This window comes from Oncorhynchus tshawytscha, linkage group LG09 (genome assembly GCF_018296145.1).
Source record: "Oncorhynchus tshawytscha isolate Ot180627B linkage group LG09, Otsh_v2.0, whole genome shotgun sequence".
Lineage (NCBI taxonomy): Eukaryota > Metazoa > Chordata > Actinopteri > Salmoniformes > Salmonidae > Oncorhynchus > Oncorhynchus tshawytscha.
In genome coordinates, this window is record NC_056437.1 from 27,119,842 (window position 1) to 27,142,306 (window position 22,465).

At 40.7% G+C, this 22,465-nt stretch overlaps 2 protein-coding genes across 3 annotated transcripts in view; one reads left to right on the forward strand and one right to left on the reverse strand.

Moving 5' to 3' along the window:
* Positions 1–275: 275 nt before the first annotated feature.
* rxfp2l (relaxin family peptide receptor 2, like) lies at positions 276–19,971 on the forward strand. Its single transcript, XM_024433848.2, has 17 exons — positions 276–354; positions 635–706; positions 967–1,072; positions 1,234–1,305; positions 3,292–3,363; positions 4,348–4,419; positions 5,257–5,328; positions 5,414–5,488; positions 5,742–5,813; positions 14,931–15,002; positions 15,111–15,182; positions 16,168–16,239; positions 16,334–16,405; positions 17,031–17,260; positions 17,408–17,818; positions 18,302–18,514; positions 18,651–19,971. Exons 1-17 carry the CDS (start codon positions 276–278, stop codon positions 18,845–18,847), a joined length of 2,031 nt encoding a protein of 676 aa, XP_024289616.1. The 3' UTR covers positions 18,848–19,971.
* Positions 19,497–22,465, reverse strand: part of stard8 (StAR-related lipid transfer (START) domain containing 8) — a 42,480-nt gene continuing 39,511 nt past the window's right edge. For both annotated transcript variants that reach the window (XM_024431425.2, XM_024431426.2), the window contains one exon: positions 19,497–22,120. In XM_024431425.2, coding sequence (XP_024287193.1) covers positions 22,003–22,120 — 118 coding nt within the window. In that variant the 3' untranslated portion in view covers positions 19,497–22,002. The remainder of the gene's footprint in view (positions 22,121–22,465) is intronic.

Sequence of the window (22,465 nt, forward strand, 5' to 3'; positions counted from 1 at the left end):
CTTCGGTGGCTGGAGACTGACAATTTCTGGGACTTCCTCTGACACCGCCTTATATCGCCTATATGACTTCATTATCTTGTTTTTGATTGCTTCTATCCATTGATACTCAAAATACGGCCATGCTCTCAGAAACCTGAATAAGAATGTTGTTTAAAATTAACGTCGTTTTGGATTGAATCAGATATGTTTGAGTGTCTCCTCCAGAATCATCCACAGACAGCAGCCTCTATTCTGGTGCTGATGTCTGCCCACTGGGCCAGTTCCCCTGTGGCAACATGTCTGTGTGCCTGCCCCAGCTCTACCACTGCAATGGGGTCCAGGACTGTGCTAATGGAGCTGACGAGGAGAACTGTGGTGAGTCTTGAACCACAGCAGCTTCAGGAGGGTAAACAGATGGTTAGTGTGCAGTGTCTGGTTGTTGAAGTGGGAGGGAGGGCAGGGGTGGGGGAAATAAGATAGCATTTAGAAGACTAATTTCTGCTTCAATGCATTTGTACATCAAGCAATTGGTCAAGGTCACACAAAATATGAACATACATATTGATTATTTCACACAATTAAGTTCCGCACAAAGATACACCTGTATATAAATGCACAAAAATTAAATATGTCTCTATCATCTTTCCCTGAACAGTGGACAACAGCGGGTGGCCACATCTTTTTGATGCCTTTATGAAGAAAAATGTTGAAGAATCCAAGGAATGCAGTGAGTATACATTTTCAAAAGCAAATGCAATTATTTACATATCTAATGTTGCACTGCTTTAAATTAATACATTAACTAAAGCTGAAAATGTATCAACCCATTTGAAATCATACATTGAGGTCATCCATTCACATCATTCTGTTACTGTAAATAGTCTAAGTAAATATGAGCAATCCTAAGAAACAATAATTCCAGGAAATGGTATGTGTGGCATCTATCTGCATGTGTGTGCATGTTTCTTCTGTGCTTCTCTCCTGCAGTGCTGGACGTGTTCCCAGAGGTATGCTTCTGTGAGGCCGGGAGAGTTAACTGTAACAAAAAGGGACTACTCAGCGTCCCTGCTGTGTCTTCCAATATAACAGCTCTGTGAGTATACTGGATTCCTACCCTCGTGAAGTCTAACACCAGAGCACAGTTATAGGTATTGGGATTGCTAGAGTAGATTCCTATTGTAACATCTGGACAAAATGTGTACATCTATGATGCTGTATTAGCAGTCAAACTAGCAGCTCTCTCTCTACCCTCAGTGAGCTGAACAGCAACCAGATAACAGCTCTCCAACCAGACCAGTTCATCCGCTACAGACACCTTGAGAGACTGTGAGTGTGAAACCCTTTTTGACCTTTCCTTCTTTCTCTGCACTGACTCTGACAAGTGTTTATGTTCAATCTGTTTAAAGGTCCTGAACAGTCCAAAACATGTTTTTCTTCCATTTGGATGATATTTGGGTGAAACCAGATCAAATGGGATGGACCAAAGTATGGTACATTGGTATATTGGTAAAGTTTGATTATTGGGCAGGTTAGCATTTTTCGTCATGAATCTTATTCTGGAGGCAGCTATGCAGTGGTCAATAGCTAGCACAGCCACACAGTCATAAAATCAGATTTTAAACCTAACCTTAACCACACTACTAACCCTAACCTTAAATTAAGACCAAAAAGCAAATATAATTTTTTACAGTATAGCCAACTTTGACTTTGCAGCTGTAATATCGAAAGGGAAATCGCTCAGATCTGCCTCCAGGTAGTACTGAGCGATTAGTGCTTTTTGAGGTCGGTTCGGTTTTGGTTCGATTATGAAAGAAATCACAGTTTTGATTCATGTAAAAATAAAATTAATAAAAAATGCACTATGCATTATGTGGGCTGAATTCTGTTAACACAGAATAAAACAATTCATAAAAGTCCCATGATGGTAGTGAATGCCCAGTACTGATTATCACTCATTAACCATAATTTATTCACATTACTTTATTTAAATCAAATATTTCAGTTGTTGTGTATGTTACATTTGTTTAATTTGATGACTGTATTATTTCATTCCAAGTCATCATCTCATCTCTGTAGAGCTGCTGCCTATGCTTTCTGTCAAAGATACAGATAAAGGGGGAAACTATAAGTGTCTGGTGTTGGCTAGTTATTGGCTAGCTAGGTCTTCATCCATCCTGCATGGAAAAAGAGGGGTATAAATGTAGGCTATGATTCTGTTCGGAACTCCCACCCAGTTGTCATGTCAACACACCTGTCAGTGCCTCTGCGAACTGCAACAGATGGGATATGTCAAACCTGAGATGTATAATTTATGAAGTGAACCCAGACCTTTCCCTGTCCAATTTCAACTGAAATTGTCCAACATGAACTGAGCTACATAGCTAGCTTGATATAACAGTGTTGGCAGTTTCATTTTGGCTATACATTTTACCACCAGAATTTTCTTTATATCAATGCTGTTACAATAACCAAGTAATTTGTGAAACCATGATGTGATGTATGACAGGATGTGCATGCAATATCGATCTTGTTTGCTTGAGATGATCTCACTGCAACATTGTGTCCAAGTTGCTTGACATAGGAGTTTCAAAGAACTGTCAGTCAAGGTGAGCTCCCCACCCACTCAGCCTATTAGCTTCCCACCAACTCAGCCTGGTCCTTCAGCCTTACTGATAATTGGAAATGAGAGATGCTCCGAATTTGAGAAAGTGTACATCATTTTCAAATGTGAACAAATATTGATATTTTACTTGGGAAATAGGATGACTGTTCAGGACCTTTCTAAATGCATGCAATGTCTAATGTGAATTAGTCTTCATTCAAATCACAAAGAGGGTTTAAAACCCTGGACTATAAAATGCCACCAAAAAATGAGTTTGTTAAAAAAATTATGAATTCAGTAAATGTTTCTATTCATCCATACTTATGAAAAGGCAGAATGTAGCGGTACCTTTACCTTCAAGAGATACATCTTTTGAATGTTCAAATGTTTTGTGGAATGTCCTACATAAATAATTGTCCAGATTGTCCAGTCTCTCTTTGTTACACCATAAACAGAGGACTGCATCCACCAACAATGTGTGGCCTTGAATGGTACAGTATCTCCATTCAACTGAATAAAGCCAATGTTGTAAGAAAGTTGTCCATTTAAGAAAGTGGTGTTTGTCACATACTAACATAATCCTCAATATATTTATCCTCGCTCTGACAATCATCATGTAGTTATGTCTCATTATTGACGAGATCTTATTTTCTTTATTATTATATCAGGGCTTTGCCATTAAAACCTTTGAATCTGTTTCTGTTCCACAGACACCTGGAAGACAACAGGATCAAAATAATCTCCAAGCAAGCATTCTCAGGACTCTACTCACTAAGAAGACTGTAAGTCCTAATTCATTATGGGCCACAGTCTGACCTGCGGTACCATGCGTACATCCCTACATCACCACTAAAGGTTGCCCTACATCACACTTCATGAAAAGGTATTGTATGTTTTGTAGTATGTAATACTGTAGGATGTGTAAGTGGGCCAACACTGTATGTTAAGCTCCTTGAGGACAAAATATATAGGGAAATCAAAGAGAACCAGTCAATGAATACACTGACTCATTTACTGGCACATCCTTGAGAAGTGTAAATAGATTCAGATACTGTAGTCTTTCTCCGCTATTCAAACCTAAGACGTGTGAAGTGCCCAGGTCTAGTAGACATAAATCAGATGAAGCCCGGCTGGTCTGTAATTAAAAGGAAGACATGAAAACCTTTCATCCTCCTCTGTCAGGATTTGGGTATCTAGGACAGGGTATTGTGGAGATTATATACTAGTCACTCTGACAGATAGTCTTGGATAGCTAACAGCAAAATCAACTACTCCTACTTTTCACTTGTCACAGCTATTTTCACATCCAGCTTAATGTTAGTGGGAAAGGAATCGTAAGTAAGCATTTCACAGATAAGTCTACACCTGTTGTATTCGGCACATGTGACAAATAAAACGTGATTTGATTTAGTGTCTCTCCTCTGCATTCCTGGGGGTCCCAGGGTGTTATCAGTGTAAGGCTGTGGGAAACAAACAATGACAAGGAAAATGTGTCAGTGCTCTGTCCTAATAGTCTCAGATAGAATTTGCATGAGGAACAGGTGGATGTGTTACCCTACCTTACCACATTCCATATTACTTGCAAGCAGTGGAATGTTCAAAGTGCAGAAGTAAGATCTGCAATTGTCCCTTTGTCAATATTGTTTTCTTTACTATATTATTATTATTATCATTATTATTATCTGGCTTTTCATCTTAAAATGTACATCCTCATCCCCTTTGATGTATGTTTTTCCCTCCCTGTAAAACTGGTCTGCTGTGCTAAGATTTCTCAGTCAGAATCGGATTACATCGTTGAAGGCTGGCATTTTTGGAGACCTCTCGAACCTGGAGTGGCTGTAAGTGAACTGGTGTGGAGAATTTATTTTGGTGACCTTAAAGACACCTTCATTAGGAAATGCTTCCGCGTCTCAGTGGGATTCATGAGATTTGTAGACAGTATTTATCTCATTGATACAAAAACACCTGTATATCTTGTTGGAAAATGTGCTGTACTGGGCAGTTGTTCTCATTGACCTTAAAGGGATGGTTTGAGATTTTTGCAATTAGGCCCTTTTTGCTATATACCCAGAAACAGATGAACTCATGGACACCATTGTTGTCTCTGTGTGCAGTTTGAAGGAAGTTGGAGGTAGTTTCTGGAGCGATTTCTAACTAGCGTTAGCGCAATGACTGGTAGTCTATGGGATCAGCTAGCTAGAACGCTAGTTGATCCCATAGACTTCCACTCATTACGCTAGTTAGGAATTGCTCCAGAAACTACCGCCAACTTCCGTCAACCTGCACAGAGACATACAATTTGCCAAAATCTTGATCTGTTTAAAGCCAGCTTCATTCTCTGCCTCAGAGAATGCCTCAGTTTGTGCTGCACTATCTTCCCAAGAAAGTAATGAGGATAAGGTATGATACAGTGTGACATTTATGGTGTAGCTAACAATCCTCATGTGTGATACATGATGGTATGATATCAGGGTCCATGTACCAATGCCCCCTAAGACTGTTCTTTGACAACAGTGATTATAGCTCACGTATAGCTGCAGAGGCTCTCTATTCATTTAGTCTAATGTGACGGATGTGAAACTCGTAACGATTACATGATCAAAGTCAACAAACATAGATGCCAAGGGTAGAGTAGGACACAAATGGATATATTTCTCTGTTTCCTCTGGATGTAGGATTCTTGATGAAAATAGAATCACATCTATGAGACAGAAATCGTTTGAAGGCCTGAAATCTTTATTTTTCCTGTAAGTATCATGCCACTGTGCTTCTCACTTTATGAGCTCATGAGATTTGCATCATCATATAACCAACAATTTAATTTGGCTGCAGGTCTTTGCTGAATAATTCCCTAGAATCCATCCCTAAGAAATCTGTCTGCCTGGAAATGCCGAGATTAAACTGGCTGTAAGTAACAGAATAACATCTAACCCACTATGATGGATAACATATTTTATTGTATTTGACAACGCTTAAATCATGTTTGCTCATAACCATGTTTATTATTTATGAATGTTTGCCATAATCACTCTGCAACAGTATCTGTTTTCAGAAATGTACCATTTTCTCATCAAACACTACTTTGAGTATTTACCAACTACCAGATACTGATGCTGATATCATGAATTAATGCCAGAATGGCCTGACATCTTTTTCACAGAGAACTGGAGGGGAACAGGATATCATCTCTGTGGGTTTCCAGCTTTCAAAACTGCACCACTCTGACAGTATTGTGAGTTTTGTTTAATTAAAAATAGATATATTCCTCAACTCCTTTACAATATTTTGTCATCTTTGAAGCAAATCCAACTGCATAAAATGCCTTCACAGTCATTAATTTATTTTACAACAATTACAACTACACTAGAGAGATGAACGCAATGAAAGAAGACACTTGCTTGGTTTTCATATGATTTATATTTCAAAATAAATGTTGCCCTACCCTAAGGACAAATTTCCTGCTGTAAAACCCAGACTGGTAAGTGGCGCTGGTGCTAAAGCTATGTACTTCAGTCTGGAGCCTCAGCACTATTACAGCTGGTAATGAAATTCAGTCTGAGGGAGAGACCATTGGAGCCCACACACATTAAGTTGGCAGTTTCTATCATTGGTGATTACTTTCTCCATCACACATGGCCTTAGAGGCAATCAGTACAGTCAGGGAAGAAAAATTCTGAAATGTGTGGGGTGTATTAAAGCTCAGACACCGGTAGGATTGTCAAAGGTTTGACTGCCTAAAGTACTTAACACCTCTGAACAGAGTGTCAGCAGTCAACCTGTTTGTGTTCACACAGCCATGACCTTGGAAGTCGTCAGCCACTCAGCCTTAAAATAGAATTACTTGGCAATGCATATCTGTGCATATTGCTTATGGTCTAGATTCGAAGCTATCTGTAATCATTTAGCTATTTTATAGAAAGCCCTTGTTGATACTAGCTAGATGTCAACAGCTATATTACTACCTAGCAAGATGACAAAGAAACAATTTAATTCTCTCATAATCCCATAATGCCAGCCTATAGCCAAATATTTAGTTAGCTAGCTAACGTTAGCATATTCACTAGCTCACACAACATAGCTAGCTGGCTAGGTAAGGACAAAGCACTAACTCAGCAGCTTATGCAGGCATCTGATTCCTGGAAACTAGCTAATCCATTGTGATTTAATTATAATTAATCAAGTTACAGTGGTTAGCTAGTTTAAAGGAAAATAGCCTATTTTTTCCTTTAAATTCTTTTTCTTTTTTAAAAATTGTTGGCTCCCCAATGTGAGGATTTGTGCTCTCCGGTTGGCTCAAAGTCTAGTTTTTGGATACTGACGAGGATAGCTCACCAGCTTGTAGTCCTAATACGAGTTACCTCTGGTTCGTCAAAGATTATGGATATACTGACAACGTACATTTCTTTCTGCCCTAAGAATTGGAGTCATTGTCCACAAAGTGGCACGGTGAGCTGTCTAGCTCCCGCCTATAGTTTCTTTGAATTGGTTGATACATCTCATTAGTGTAATCCTTTTTAAAATATTCGATTAGGGTTGTTGACGTCAATCGCCTTTATTCAATTGTGAGAGATGCTATGCTACTAGCCTCATTTCATGAAAATGTATAGCCATCTCGAGACAACTCCAAAGTTAATGGGAGTTCAAGTGTCCTACATACAGTACAAGTCAAAAGTTTGGACAGCTACTCATTCAAGGGGATTTCTTCATTTATACTATTTTCTACATTGTATAATAATAGTGAAGACATCAAAACTGAAATAACACATATAGAATCATGTAGTAACCAAAAAAGTGTTTAACAAATCAAAATATATTTTATATTTGAGATTCTTCAAAGTAGCCACCCTTTGTCTTGATGACAGATTTGCACACTCTTGGCATTCTCTCAACCAGCTTCTTGAGGAATGCATTTCCAACAGTCTTGAAGGAGTTCCCACATATGCTGAGCACTTGTTGGCTGCTTTTCATTCACTCTGCGGTCCAACTAATTCCAAACCATCTCAATTGGGTTGAGGTCGGGTGAATGTGGAGGCCAGGTCATCTGCTGCAGCACTCCATCACTCTCCTTGGTCAAATAGCACTTACACAGCCTGGAGGTGTGTTTTGGGTCAAAAACAAAATGATAGTCCCACTAAGCGCAAACCAGATGGGATAGCGCATTATTGCAGAATGCTGTGGTATCCATGCTGGTTAAGTGTGCCTTGAATTCTAAATAAATCACTGAGTGTCACCAGCAAAGCACCCCCAAACCATTGCCTCCATGCCTCCTGGTGGGAACCCCACATGCGAATATCATCCATTCACTTACTCTGCGTCACAAAGACACAGCGGTTGGAAGCAAAAAAAAACTCAAATTTGGACTCATCAGACCAATAGGACAGATTTCCACTGGACTAATGTCCATTGTTGTGTTTCTAAGGACCAATCAAGTCTCTTCTTATTGGTGTCCTTCAGTAGTGGATACTTTGCAGCAATTCGACCATGAAGGCCTGATTCACGCAGTCTCGGAACAGTTGATGTTGAGATGTGTGATACTTGAACTCTGTGAAGAATTTATTTGGGCTGAAATCTGAGGTGCAGTTAACTCTAATGAACTTATCCTCTGCAGCAGAGGTAACTCTGGGACTTCCTTTCCGGTGGCGGTCCTCATGAGAGCCAGTTTCATCATAACGCTTGATGGTTTTTGCGACTGCACTTGAAGAAACTTTCAAAGTTCTTGACATTTTCCGGATTGACTGACCTTTATGTCTTAAAGTAATGATGCTTATTTGAGCTGTTCTTGCCATAATATGGACTTGGTCTTTTACCAAATAGGGCTCTCTTCTGTATACCACCCCTAACTTGTCACAGCACAACTGATTGGCTCAAACACATTAAGGAATGTAATTCCACAAATTAACTTTTAACAAGGCACAACTGTTAATTGAAATGCATTACAATTGACTACTTCATGAAGCTGTTTGAGAGAATGCAAGAGTGTGCAAGGCAAAGGGTGACTACTTTGAAGAATCTCAAATATATTTCATTTGTTAACACTTTTTTGGTTACTATGTTACCATATTGTGATATTTCATAGTTTTGATGTCATCACTATTATTCTACAATGTAGAAAATAGTAAATAAAGACAAACCTTTGAATATGTAGGTGTCCAAACTTTTCACTGGTACTGTATATCAGTACACTTGTAACAACTTAAGCGTTATGAAACTTCTATTTGATCAAATGAATCTCAAGTAGCAAGTAAGCCATAAATGTTTTTCTTGACCATGCAAAAAGTCTTTGAAAAATCGGCACCTGCTGGAGAGAGACATTTCTGCCGAATTGGGCCTCTCTTCCTCTTCGTCTCTGGGTTCGTTCAGCCATCATTATGGGGGGGGAAAATTAATGGCAAAAGAATATGGTTTTGGAATGGACACTGAAAATAAGGTCTGAGGTTAACACAATCTGAACTAGTTTTGTTCTATGAGATGTTCTACTATTTTCTACATTTTCTACATCCTTTACTATTTCTCTCTATTGCGATTTTACAAGTAGAATCGGGTTCGCCCCTACCAGGTCAGCAAGTGTAACAGTATAGCTTCCGTCCCTCTCCTCGCCCCAACCTGGGCTCGAACCAGGGACCCTCTGCACAGATCAACAACTGACACCCACGAAGCATCGTTACCCATAGCTCCACAAAAGCCGGGGCCCTTGCAGAGCAAGGGGAACCACTACTTCAAGGTCTCAAAGCGAGTGACTTCACCGATTGAAACGCTATTAGCGCGCACCACCGCTAACTAGCTAGCCGCTAGTTCTAGCAAGTGAAGGAACAGCCTACCTATCGGCAGTGAGATTCTTAGTGTGTTTCATGCTTTAGCTCTCTCAATTAAAGGTGATGGTGGAGGCCATGTGGGGTCGAGAATCTGGAAATCCTCTGGTAGACTTTGGGTGTTTCTCAATATGCATACTATCATGCTTAACACTCGCATGCTCCGAGTGCATTCTCTGAGGACGTTCCACTGAGTACGTTCTTGTGAGGACCAGAGTATGGAGAACTCATAAAACACTACATTTGAGAAGCACTAGCATTCCCGCTACTGTATTACCTGACACTGCACCTCTCCATTCACTGAACCTTCTTCCAACCAGGACAATGGCAATAGAGACAAAACAAGATACACAAAGCAAACGTTTTACTTCATAAATATCAGCTTGTAGTGGTATTGTTCAATTCTGTAGCGGAATTGTTAGACAGAGGTAAAGATAAAGATTTTGTTTGGGTGCCAGGCAGCTATTAACCCTGCCGAAAGGAAAAGAGTAGGATAGAGAGAGTACCACTACCAGACCCACACACATCAGCAGAAGAGACTGCCTATAGTGTAGCCTGTTTGCCAGAGGGCCAGTGGAGAGAAAAGATAAGCAACACCATATAAAAACACACATCCCAAAACACACAATCCCAACCAATAATGGCAGAGCAATTGAACGGCAACTTCATATAAACAATTTACAAGACAGAACCCAGTCATCAACATTGGAGGATTTGCAATAATCTGTATTAACTCCCAGTGGAGGAGTGCAGAGTGTATGAATGTGTGGGTGTTCATAGACAAAACAAAGGCCATAAAATGTCAAAAACCTTCTCGGCCACATGTAATTAGTACCACACCACCTCAATACAGTTCAAATAACAATACACAAACTTGCAAGTAACCTCCCTTTTAAGTAAAATGTCAACCCAATAATAGGGCAATAATAGTAAAGCGACACTGAACATCAAAGAGAAGCACATTAAAGAAAAGAAAGTCTGCTGCAGTGAAAAGCATTGGAGCGATAAAGGGGGGAGAGGGAGAGAGAGAGAGAGAGGGCACAACAAAGCCATCACCTACAGAGAGATGAACCTGGAGAAGAGTCCCCTAAGCAAACTGGTCCTGGGGCTCTGTTCACAAACAAAAACACACCCTACAGAGCCCCAGGACAGCAGCACAATTAGACCCAACCAAATCATGAGAAAACAAAAAGATAATTACTTGACACATTGGAAAGAATTAACAAAAAAACAGAGCAAACTAGAATGCTATTTGGCTCTACACAGAGAGTACACAGCAACAGAATACCTGACCACTGTGACTGACCCAAAATTAAGGAAAGCTTTGACTATGTACAGACTCAGTGAGCATAGCCTTGCTATTGAGAAAGGCCACCGTAGGCAGACATGGCTCTCAAGAGAAGACAGGCTATGTGCTCACTGCCCACAAAATGAGGTGGAAACTGAGCTGCACTTCCTAACCTCCTGCCCAATGTATGACCATATTAGAGAAACATATTTCCCTCAGATTACACAGATCCACAAAGAATTCGAAAACAAATCCAATTTTGAAAAACTCCCATATCTACTGGGTGAAATTCCACAGTGTGCCATCACAGCAGCAAGATTTGTGACCTGTTGCCACAAGAAAAGGGCAACCAGTGAAGAACACACACCATTGTAAATACAACCCATATTTATGCTTATTTATTTTATCTTGTGTCCTTTAACCATTTGTGCATTGTTAAAACACTGTATATATAATATGACATTTGTAATGTCTTTATTGTTTTGAAACTTCTGTATGTGTAATGTTTACTGTTAATTTTTATTGTTTATTTCACTTTATATATTATCTACCTCACTTGCTTTGGCAATGTTAACACATGTTTCCCATGCCAATAAAGCCCCTTGAATTGAATTGAATTGAGGGGGGGTCTTAGCTATTGACTTTAGGCTTGCCGTTACACTGTTTGTCTGTCTGATGGTTTGTTTGTTTTTATGTCAAAGCTTTGCAAACAATGTTGCTACTAATCCATGCGATCAATAACTGATCAATAACTCAAAAGATAGCAACCACAGTCTAGAGCGCAAACACCGATGATCGAGTTAAACACTTTACAAACTCTGCACGCTGAAAATAAACAAGACTTCTGCAGCATTGCACACCCCGTTCAAACTGCCGCGCAAGCCGAAAGCTCCCTCCCAGAAAGCCGGAAGAGCTATCTTTATGTTATCCTTTCTGACTGCTGATGCCCTCTTAAAGTGGCAGAGCACGGGGAAGGCTCCGTGCAGGATTTCAAGCTAGCTGTATGTGAATCGTATTAAGGTAGCTAACCAGACAGATGAACAGGCATAAATGATCTAAAACTAATGGGTAGACGTCAATTATTTGTGGGTAGCTAGCTAGCTAGCTGACAATTCTTTATTGGCTATCTAGCAAGCTAACAGTAGCACCTATCCAGTTTGCCCTATTGACATATTATGGGTTTGTGATGGCAGGTAAACATGCCAAAATGAACACAGCATGTATAGTCGTGGCCAAAAGTTTTGAGAATGACACAAATATTAATTTTCACAAAGTCTGCTGCCTCAGTTTGTATGATGGCAATTTGTAGATACTCCAGAATGTTATGAAGAGTGATCAGATGAATTGCAATTAATTGCAAAGTCCCTCTTTGCCATGCAAATGAACTGAACCCCCCAAAAAACATTTCCACTGCATTTCAGCCCTGCCACAAAAGGACCAGCTGACATCATGTCAGTGATTCTCTCATTAACACAGGTGTGAGTGTTGACGAGGACAAGGCTGGAGATCACTCTGTCATGCTGATTGAGTTCGAATAACAGACTGGAAGCTTCAAAAGGAGGGTGGTGCTTGGAATCATTGTTCTTCCTCTATCAATCATGGTTACCTTCAAGGAAACAAGTGCCGTCATCATTGCTTTGCACAAAATAGCTTCACAGGCAAGGATATTGCTGCCAGTAAGATTGCACCTAAATCAACCATTTATCGGATCATCAAGAATTTCAAGGAGAGTGGTTCAATTGTCGTGAAGAAGGCTTCAGGGCACCCAAGAAAGTCCAGCTAGCGCCAGGACCGTCTCCTAAAGTTGATTCAGCTGCGGGATCGGGGCACCACCAGTACAGAGCTTGCTCAGGAATGGCAGTTTTGGCAATTTTGAATTATTAAGTGGCTAGAGATTTGAGTCAGTATGTTGGCAGCAGCCACTCAATGTTAGTGATGACTGTTTAACAGTCTGATGGCCTTGAGATAGAAGCTGTTTTTCAGTCTCTCGTTCCCAGCTTTGATGCACCTGTACTGACCTCGCCTTCTGGATGATAGCGGGGTGAACAGGCAGTGGCTCGGGTGGTTGTTGTCCTTGATGATATTTTTGGCCTTCCTGTGACATCGGGTGGTGTAGCTGTCCTGGAGGGCAGGTAGTTTGCCCCCGGTGATGCGTTGTGCAGACCTCACTAGCCTCTGGAGAGCCTTACGGTTATGGGCGGAGCAGTTGCCGTACCCGACAGGATGCTCTCGATTGTGCATCTGTAAAAGTTTGTGAGTGTTTTTGGTGACAAGCCAAATTTCTTCAGTCTCCTGACTGTTGTGCTGTTCTTCTTCACCACGCTGTCTGTGTGGGTGGACCATTTCAGTTTGTCCGTGATGTGTACGCTGAGGAACTTAAAACTTTCTACCTTTTCCACTACTGTCCCGTCGATGTGGATAGGGGGTGCTCCCTCTGCTGTTTCCTGAAGTCCACGATCATCTCCTTTCTTTGTTGACGTTGAGTGTGAGATTATTTTTCTGACACCACACTCGTAGGGCCCTCACCTCCTCCCTGTAGGCCGTCTCGTCGCAGCCCTTGCAGAGCAACTACTTCAAGGTCTCAGAGCAAGCGCACCACCGCTAACTAAGCTAGCCGTTTCACATCCGTTACACATGGCCACACAGTCATGGGTGAACAGGGAGTACAGGAGAGGGCTGAGAATGCACCCTTGTGGGGCCCCAGTGTTGAGGATCAGCAGGGTGGAGATGTTGTTTCCTACCCTCACCACCTGGGGGCGTCCCGTCAGAAAGTCCAGGACCCAGTTGCACAGGGCGGGGTCGAGACCCAGGGTCTCGAGCTTAATGACGAGTTTGGAGGGTGCTATGGTGTTAAATGCTGAGCTGTAGTCGATAAACAGCATTCTTACATAGGTATTCCCCTTGTCCAGATGGGTTAGGGCAGTGTGATTGCGATTGCATCTGTCTATATAAAGCCCCACAGTTTACAGCGCATGTCAGAGAAAAAACAAATCCATGGGGTCGAAGGAATTGTCCGTAGAGTCCCGAGACAGGATGTGTCGAGGCACAGATCTGGGAAAGGGTACCAAAACATTTCTGCAGCATTGAAGGTCGCAAATAACACAATGGCCTCCATCATTCTTAAGGAGGAGGATTTTGGAACCACAAAGACTCTTCCTTGACCTGGCCGCCCAGCCAAACTGAGCAATCAGGGGAGAAGGGCCTTGGTCAGGGAGATGAGCAAGAACCCTATGGTCAATCTGACAGGGCTCCAGGGTTCTTCTGTGGAGATGAGAGAACCTTCCAGAAGGACAACCATCTGTGCAGCACTCCACCAATCAGGCCATTATGGTAGAGTGGCCAGACAGAAGCCACTCCTCACATGGAAGCCTGCTTGGAGTTTGCCAAAAGGCACCGAAAGGACTCTCAGACCATGAGAAACATGATTCTCTGGTCTGATGAAAGCAAGATTGAACTCTTTGGCCTGAATGCCAAGCATCACTTCTGGAGGAAACCGAGCACCGCTCATCATCTGGCCAATACCATCCCTACGGTGAAGCATGGTGATGGCAACATCATGGTGATGGCAGCATCATGCTGTGGGGATGTTTTTCAGTGGCACTGACTGGGAGACTAGTCAGGATCGAGGGAAAGATGAACGGAAGACATACAAGACCACTGATAATCTCCCTCGATATGGGGCTCTACGCAAGATCTCACCCCGTGGGGTCAAAATGATCACAAGAACGGTGAGCAAAAATCCCAGAACCACACGGGGGACCTAGTGAATGACCTGCAGAGAGCTGGGACCAAAGTAACAAAGCCTACCATCAGTAACACACTACGCCACCAGGGACTCAAATCGTGTCCCCCTTCTTAAGACAGTACCTGTCCAGGCCCGTCTGAAGTTTGCTAGAGAGTATTTGGATGATCCAGAAGAAGATTGGGAGAATGTCATATGGTCAGATGAAACCAAAATATAACTTTTTGGTAAAAACTCAACTCGTCGTGTTTGGAGGACAAAGAATGCTGAGTTGCATCCAAAGAACACCATACCTACCGTGAAGCATGGGGGTGGAAATTGCACAATTGGTGGCTGACTAAATACTTTTTTGCCCCACTGTACCTACTATCCAGATTCAACTCCAAATAAAATCTAACAAGCAGTGTATGTAAATTATTGTAGGCCCTACTACTATTCAAGTCATGTAATTGGTCTAGTTTGTAGGTTCTTGAATAACAATTGCCACTTATAGGGACATTTATTTTGCAGGGCTCTTCGAAAAAACAGAGTACAAACCATTGAGGAGGGAATATTTTTTGGAATGCCAAACCTGATAGACCTGTGAGTTAACTATACTTAACACAACATTATATGGGTCAAATAATGTTGTAAAATGTCCAAATACAGTAATGTATTTCATTGTTGAAAATATTTTTTTTATCATTCCAGGGACATATCTGTAAACAAATTTGAGGAGTTCTCCTCAACTATGTTCAGAAATCTTCTAAACCTAAAACAGTTGTGAGTATATCCAATTTCTATTTGAATCCTAGCCCTAATATACACTAAGTATACCAAACATTATAAACTCCTTCCAAATATTGAGTTGCACCCCCCGCTTTTACCCTCAGAACAGCCTCAAATCACCGGGCATGGACTCTACAAGGTGTCGAAAGCGTTCCACTGGGATGCTGGCCCATGTTGACTCGAATGTTTCCCACAGTTGTGTCAAGTTGGCTGGATGTCCTTTGGGTGGTGGACCATTCTTGATACACACGGGAAACTATTGAGCATGAAAAACCCAGCAGCGTTGCAGTTCTTGACATAAACCGGTGCGCCTGACACCTACTACCATACCCATTTACATTTGAGTCATTCAGCAGATGCTCTTATCCAGGGGAATTAGGGTTAAGTGCCTTGCTCAAGGGCACATAGATTCAAACCAGGTCTCAGGGATTCAAACCAGCAACCTTTCAGTCACTTGCCCAACATGCTAACCCTTAGGCTACCTGCCAAGCCTTTCAAAGGCACTTTAATCTTTTGTCTTTCCCATTCATTCTCTGAATGGCACACACACAATCCATGTCTCAATTGTCTCAAGGCTTAAAAATCCTTCTTTAACCTGTCTCCTCCCCTTCATCTAAACTGATTGAAGTGGATTTAACAAGTGACATCAATAAGGGATCATAGCTTTCACCTGGATTCCCCTGGTCAGTTTATGTCATGGAAAGAGCAGGTGTCTTAATGTTTTGTGTACTCAGTGTATCTACTATTTTGAAAGATGTTATTGTTACTTAGAATGGATTTCCTGAAAGCGTTGGATCCACTTGGTATGATCAAGTAGGAGAAATGCTAACTTTATATTGTTAAGTTGCAGTTTATTAACTTCACTGTCCAATGAGTCTTCCATCAACCTGGCCTTGAGGCCATATTGACCACAGAGACAGGGGTGATAAATCAAAGTGATATTATCTGCCCTGTATTGATGTCCCCACTCTTTTCTCAGGAACATCTCAAATAACCCTCTAACTCATATTTATGAGGATCAGTTTGACATGTTTGTCAATTTGCAATCCCTGTAAGTAATAGTTTTTATTTCATACAGTACTTATGTGTCATGGTCTACTAGCTTTAGGCAATTGGAGAAAGAGTAATGTTTTTGCTCCCTTCAGGAGTATAGAGGAGGTTGAAATACCAAACATCAGTATTCAGATGTTTCGCTCTCTTAGCAACTTGTCCCATATGTGAGTATATACTCTGTCTTCATTTATTATTCTTATGTCAACAACATTTAATTTCACACTGTATAAACAGTAAGGCACTAAGCCTGTAGAAGCTTCTAATTGGGATTTAATTAATTTAATAGTGTGTTATAAGCATTGCAGGGTAAAAACACAGAATAAATATAGCATGCGTAAATGTCTAAACATTCATTGCCAATTACCTACCAACAAGTATTGAATTCATGGCTTCTTGTGCATGCATAATACAGGACTTTTTAAAAGTGCTTGATAAGCTACTTACAAAAGGTGGATCAACGACTTGTTAGCAGCTTATACAGGCTTCATTGGGCCATTATACAGTAAATAGACTCCTAACAGCTGTATTGCTTGGTGTACAGTGAGGTATTGTTACAACAAATAATGTTTAATCAACAATAATGTTTAGTAAGCACAGGTCAGGTCCACACTGCATATAAAGCACCAAAGCCTAGTTAGAGCGCAGTTTAGGACTCTGTATTACTGTATCCATTTGTTAGATAATCTCTATTCTTACAACTGTCAAACATATCAAGATAAAAGTTAAACTTCAGAAATTTGTTCGAAGGTGATTAATTGTGATATTTTTTGTATCTTTTTCCTGGCCCAGTTATTTTAAGAAATTTGAATACTGTGGCTACTCTCCTAACGTGCGAAGTTGCAAGCCAAACACTGACGGAATTTCAACATTTGAGAATCTTCTTGCGAACATCATCCTTCGTGTTTTTGTGTGGGTGGTGGCCTTCATCATCTGCTTTGGCAACATCTTTGTGATCTGCCTGAGGTCTTGCATTGCATCTGAAAACCAGCACCACACCATGGCCATCATATCACTGTGCTGTGAGTAGAATACCTCACCACAACGAGGGCTGCAATCACTTCTCATTACCTTGTACTTAGGTAACTCATTATTTATTGAGATTCATAAAACTCCTCTCATAACAAAGTATACTTACTAAGATCCCTGAAATCCATGTTATCTGTTAGGTGCTGACTGCCTCATGGGAGTCTACCTGTTCTTCATCGGTGCGTTTGACATCAAGTACTGTGGAGAGTACAACAGACATGCCCAGCTGTGGATGGAGAGCCTGCAGTGCCAGTTGATTGGCTGTCTGGCCATGCTGTCCACTGAGGTGTCAGTCATGCTTCTGACATACATGACTCTGGAGAAGTACCTGTGCATTGTGTTCCCCTTCCACAACTACAGAGCCGGACGTAAACAGACGCTCTGCTATCTCATCCTCATCTGGGTCCTGGGCTTCATTATTGCTGTCATTCCCTTATGGGACAAGCAGACATTCGGGAATTACTATGGCAGGAATGGAGTGTGTTTTCCACTTCACTCAGATGAGATGGAGAAACCAGGGGCCCGATGCTACTCCACTGGAATATTCCTGGGTAAGAGGAACATTCATCTGAGCACATAAAAAAATACGCTGAAAATACATATTTTTAGTTGAAAATGTGTCCTTTTGTTTGAAAATGTCTTGTGCTCACTGGGATAGGAATCAGCTCTGATGGTGGTGAATCAACAAGATAATGGGGATAATATAAGATGAAGTTGGAATTGCACAGGCCTTGGATTGTGTTCCATGTATTTCCCTGGGGGGACATGAAACTGCCATGAAAAAAAGGGTTTATAATCTCATCATCATCATCTTAGATCTCAGCTAGACTTATTAAATACCAATTAGTTCCAGTCAGTTCCAATCAGTTCAAATCTCCATGAGAAACAATAGATACCAAATTTCAGCAAGTTTTGCAATACCTTTACGCGACTTGTGGTTTTACTGACATAATTTAGTTTTATTCAATACATATGTTAGGACGGGTATATTGTAAAGTGTAATGAAAGCATGCTTTTCACATTTTGTCTTTCAGGATTGAATCTCTTTGCATTCATCATGATCGTCTTCTCCTACACCAGCATGTTTTACTCTGTACAGAAAACAGCCAAGACAGCAAGACAGTCTGTCTACAACAAGGAGGTCTCTATAGCCAAGAGGTTTTTCTTCATCGTTTTCACAGATGCCATGTGTTGGACACCTATATTCATCCTAAAGATCCTATCCCTTTTACGAGTGGAAATAGCAGGTAAACCAGATACATGTGGTTACATGATTACTACAATTCAATTGCTATCATTATGTTTAATCTTTGTGAACTCCTCATCCTCTTCCTCCGGCTCCTCCTCCACCCTCTCCTCCTCCTCTTCCTCCCTGTCCTCCAGGAACGATCATTCTATGGGTGGTGATCTTCATCCTGCCCATCAATAGTGCCCTAAACCCCATTCTATACACCATCACTGCCAGCTCCTTCCAGGAGAAACTCAAGCTCTGCTTGAAGGCCAAGTGCAAACAGGCTGGGCTCAGGGAAACGTCCCAAAAAGTATCTGAAGTCTACCAGAACCCCAGCGCTCCCCCTTAACAAAAGGACCCTCTCAGTCAGGGAGCTTGCCAACCGTCCTCTTGGAGAGCTACTGCCTGGGTATGCAGGCTTTTGTTCCAGCTCTTCTGGAAAACACTAAATTTAAACATCAAGATCTGGCTAAGCTTCTGATTAGTAGGATCAGTTTGCTTGAGCAGGGCTTGAGCAAAGCCTGCATACTGAGTGGCTCTCCAGGAGGAGGGTTGGCTACCTATGTCCTTATTTTATAGGGGGAGAGATGTATTCTTGTAATTATTCTTTACCAGCAAGAGAACACGCTTTCTGGGAACCAATTTATTAACAAATGTTTTGTGTGAATACAGTTATTGTAAACACAGATGTGCAGAATCACAAATTATTTTGCATACCCAATTGATATTACACAAATTGTATTGTATAAATGTATAATAAAAAAAATATGGAAAAAATATATGGAATTGAAAAGGTGTAAATGAGTGAGATGTTTTGGGTTTTAGGGTGTGACATTTGCTTAGGTTTGATAAATTTGACATTCAGATGCAATGTTACTACTTGCCTCTTAAGCTCAACTGTGACAATTAGAAACAAATGATGATGGTGAAGAAGGTCCGGGGAGATTTTGGTAGAGATATGACATATTTCACAAAGCCAGAACTCAAAATAACATTCATTCGTTTTTCAATATTTGTTTATTGATTTTCTACTCTATTTTACAGTCAGAGCAGTATAATACAAATAGGTATTAAAGGAAGAGTAAATAGTAATAGATGAGACAAATAAGATGAACACATTGTTGTGGGCTAAAATGCAAGTTATTTACAACTGCTTCATTGAGTACAATACAATGGCCTGTTATGTTACAAAAAGTATTCACTCAAAACTACCCTGTAGTTCACAGATATGTAATACTTGTGTTTATGGCTATTACTTCCCCACAATTGTTTAAATTATGTTCATTGCATTAGTTATTCAGTGGGAGTAATCCCATTTAGGTGTACGGGCTATTAATGTTTGTATGTAAAGCATATGGCATTAAAAAAACACTGAAAAAGGTTACATGCATTCAGTCATTGCACTTCCACCCATTGCATAACTCAGATTAAAATGAGATCTAATTAAAAACCATTCCTGTATATAATGCCCAACAGAAAAATACGTCAATGGTTCGATTCTGTACAGACAGAGGTAGTCACATTCCTGTGACTCATTCGAAGACTCATTCATACAGACATAAATAAAACACGGATTACTGAGACACAATAAAATACAATAATACTGCAGACACACACAGTAAGTAAGCAATCTACACAAACGCTGTCTAAAGCTCAGGTTGTCTGTCTACTTTTGAGCGTGTCATAATCCTTGTCCCTTCTCATTGTGATCACAAATTCTGACACAAGCAATTACTCATGAATAAATCTTAAACGGACATCAAAGCCGTGAATTATGCAAATGTTTGCGCCCCATGCTTATATCTTATAGTTTGGTGCTTGGTGAACAGATATTTGCCTATTTCACAAATGGCTCTGTTCCCATTTCTAAACTTCTGAATATCTGAGGAAGAAGAACGATCCCTATAGCTCAGCAGCTAAGCAATAGCTAAATTAGAGTGGGAGGAGGTTAACCAGTTAGTCTTTAAAAGAGAAGAGTACAAATCAGAGACATAACAGGAAGCCCAGAGTAGAGTCCCCTCTTATGATAAACACTTGAGTAAAATAAAAAGTTACTGAGAATGTAGGGCTGAAGCAAGGCCTGAAAATGCACAGTGTTTTAAGACACACTACCACCCACTGAGGAGCCTCAGTAACAAAAACGTTTCTCTCTAACATCTAAGTATGATTGCATTATCAACACTGAGGCTAGCTATTGAAAGTGCCATTCTCAAGTTTGAGACACATCTAATGACGATAGTAAAATATATTAGCTCTGTGAATTTATCATGAAGAAATTGCATAGCATACAGTACAAGCATGAATGGTTTCTATAGAGCTCTCCTGATTGTGTACTAGCTTATTGTGTAAAGCCAGTTGCAGCTAAAAACATTCCATGGCACTTTGGCATCATCGCCATAAGTCTTGATAAGTCCGCATTCACCCTTTCAGTCCCGAGACACCAGCAAAAATCGGCTTTTCATTTATCTGCATGTCCAGCCCTTATATTTCGCTTCACAAATAAGTGTTTAACCATTTTATTTTCAGGGCAACAATGTGACATAAACAGTTGCATTCATGTGTTTTATTGTCAAAGTCAATAAAAAAATAAAAGCCAAAGCAAAAACCGGATAAAAATGAATTGATATAAATGCTGTAAGCACAGAAATGGTTTGCTCAGTGGGAAATTAATATTCAACTAGTCAGTGACGACTTTGTGGAGTTTGGAGTTTGTGACAGCAACTATGTGTGCTTATTACAGCATTATAGATGCTATGTTCTGGGATTTCCTATGATCTTCTATGTAGAAGAACCCCTTACAGTTTTATAGACACTATGTCCTGGGATTTCCTATGATCTTCTATGTAGAAGATACCTTACCTTCTAACACCTGTTGTGTAGCTTGTCTGTCATAAAGTAAAACATGTTACATGTGTGTATTTGTGAGAATCCCAGCTTTTCATAGATAGCTTTTAATAGTGTAGCTCAAACCATTCGGACTCTCTATTACTTTGTGAAAAGATCCGGCCCCGGGCCCTTTCGGGATCCACCAGTCTCACAGACTCCGCTCTAGCTCAGCCCCGTTAATCACACAGATGCAGAAGAAATAGATGAATCCAATAGTACAACCCAGAAATCTGTAGCTCAAACACAAGATGTTAAACGGGTAAGAAGTCCAAATCGCACGGATGTCGCGGTGGGACTCATAAAGCTTTCAAAAGAATGGCTTTTGCATAAAGAAACGGCCTATTTTCTTTCTTTCTAGGTACGTTTTAATGTTTTATGCTCAGTTAATGCATAGGCTGGTTTAGATTTGTAAATATTGCTGACATTCCCTCAGTGGCTCCTCATGGGGCATCAGTGCAATCTGAGTGAGAGTCCACATCCTGACAGTACCCTGTTGATGACACTGGAGAGTTTATCAGGCAGATGTAATATAATGCTACAGATAGGCACTCTTCATTTGAGTCATTGTGTGCTGTAGGCAGCACGTGTCTCAAGTGGGCCGACGGTCCTTCTTAAAGTTCAAAGCTTTGTCTCGGTTCCTTTCACTGTCAGCACAGGGAAGGAGCCCCGTATCCTAGCAACCTCCACCGCACAGAGATGGCCAAACACTTTGTTGTACCACTCAGGTGATCGTCCCCTGAAAAATTACAACAAAAGGTCAAATAAGAAATTCGTATCCAGTTACACAATTCAATAGCAGGGGAGGTACCCCCACTCCTCAGAAGGATATTTCAATGCAATTAGAGTTTCTTTCACACAACATGTTTATGTTGCATAATTATTTGAATGGTAATTATGCCAATGTTCGAAACTTCCAAATTAATTGCATGAGATCTTGGTCAACATGTTTTTATTTTTTTATTTTTTTTCACCTTTATTTTACCAGGTAGGCTAGTTGAGAACAAGTTCTCATTTACAACTGCGACCTGACCAAGATAAAGCAAAGCAGTGTGACACAAACAACAACACAGAGTTACACATG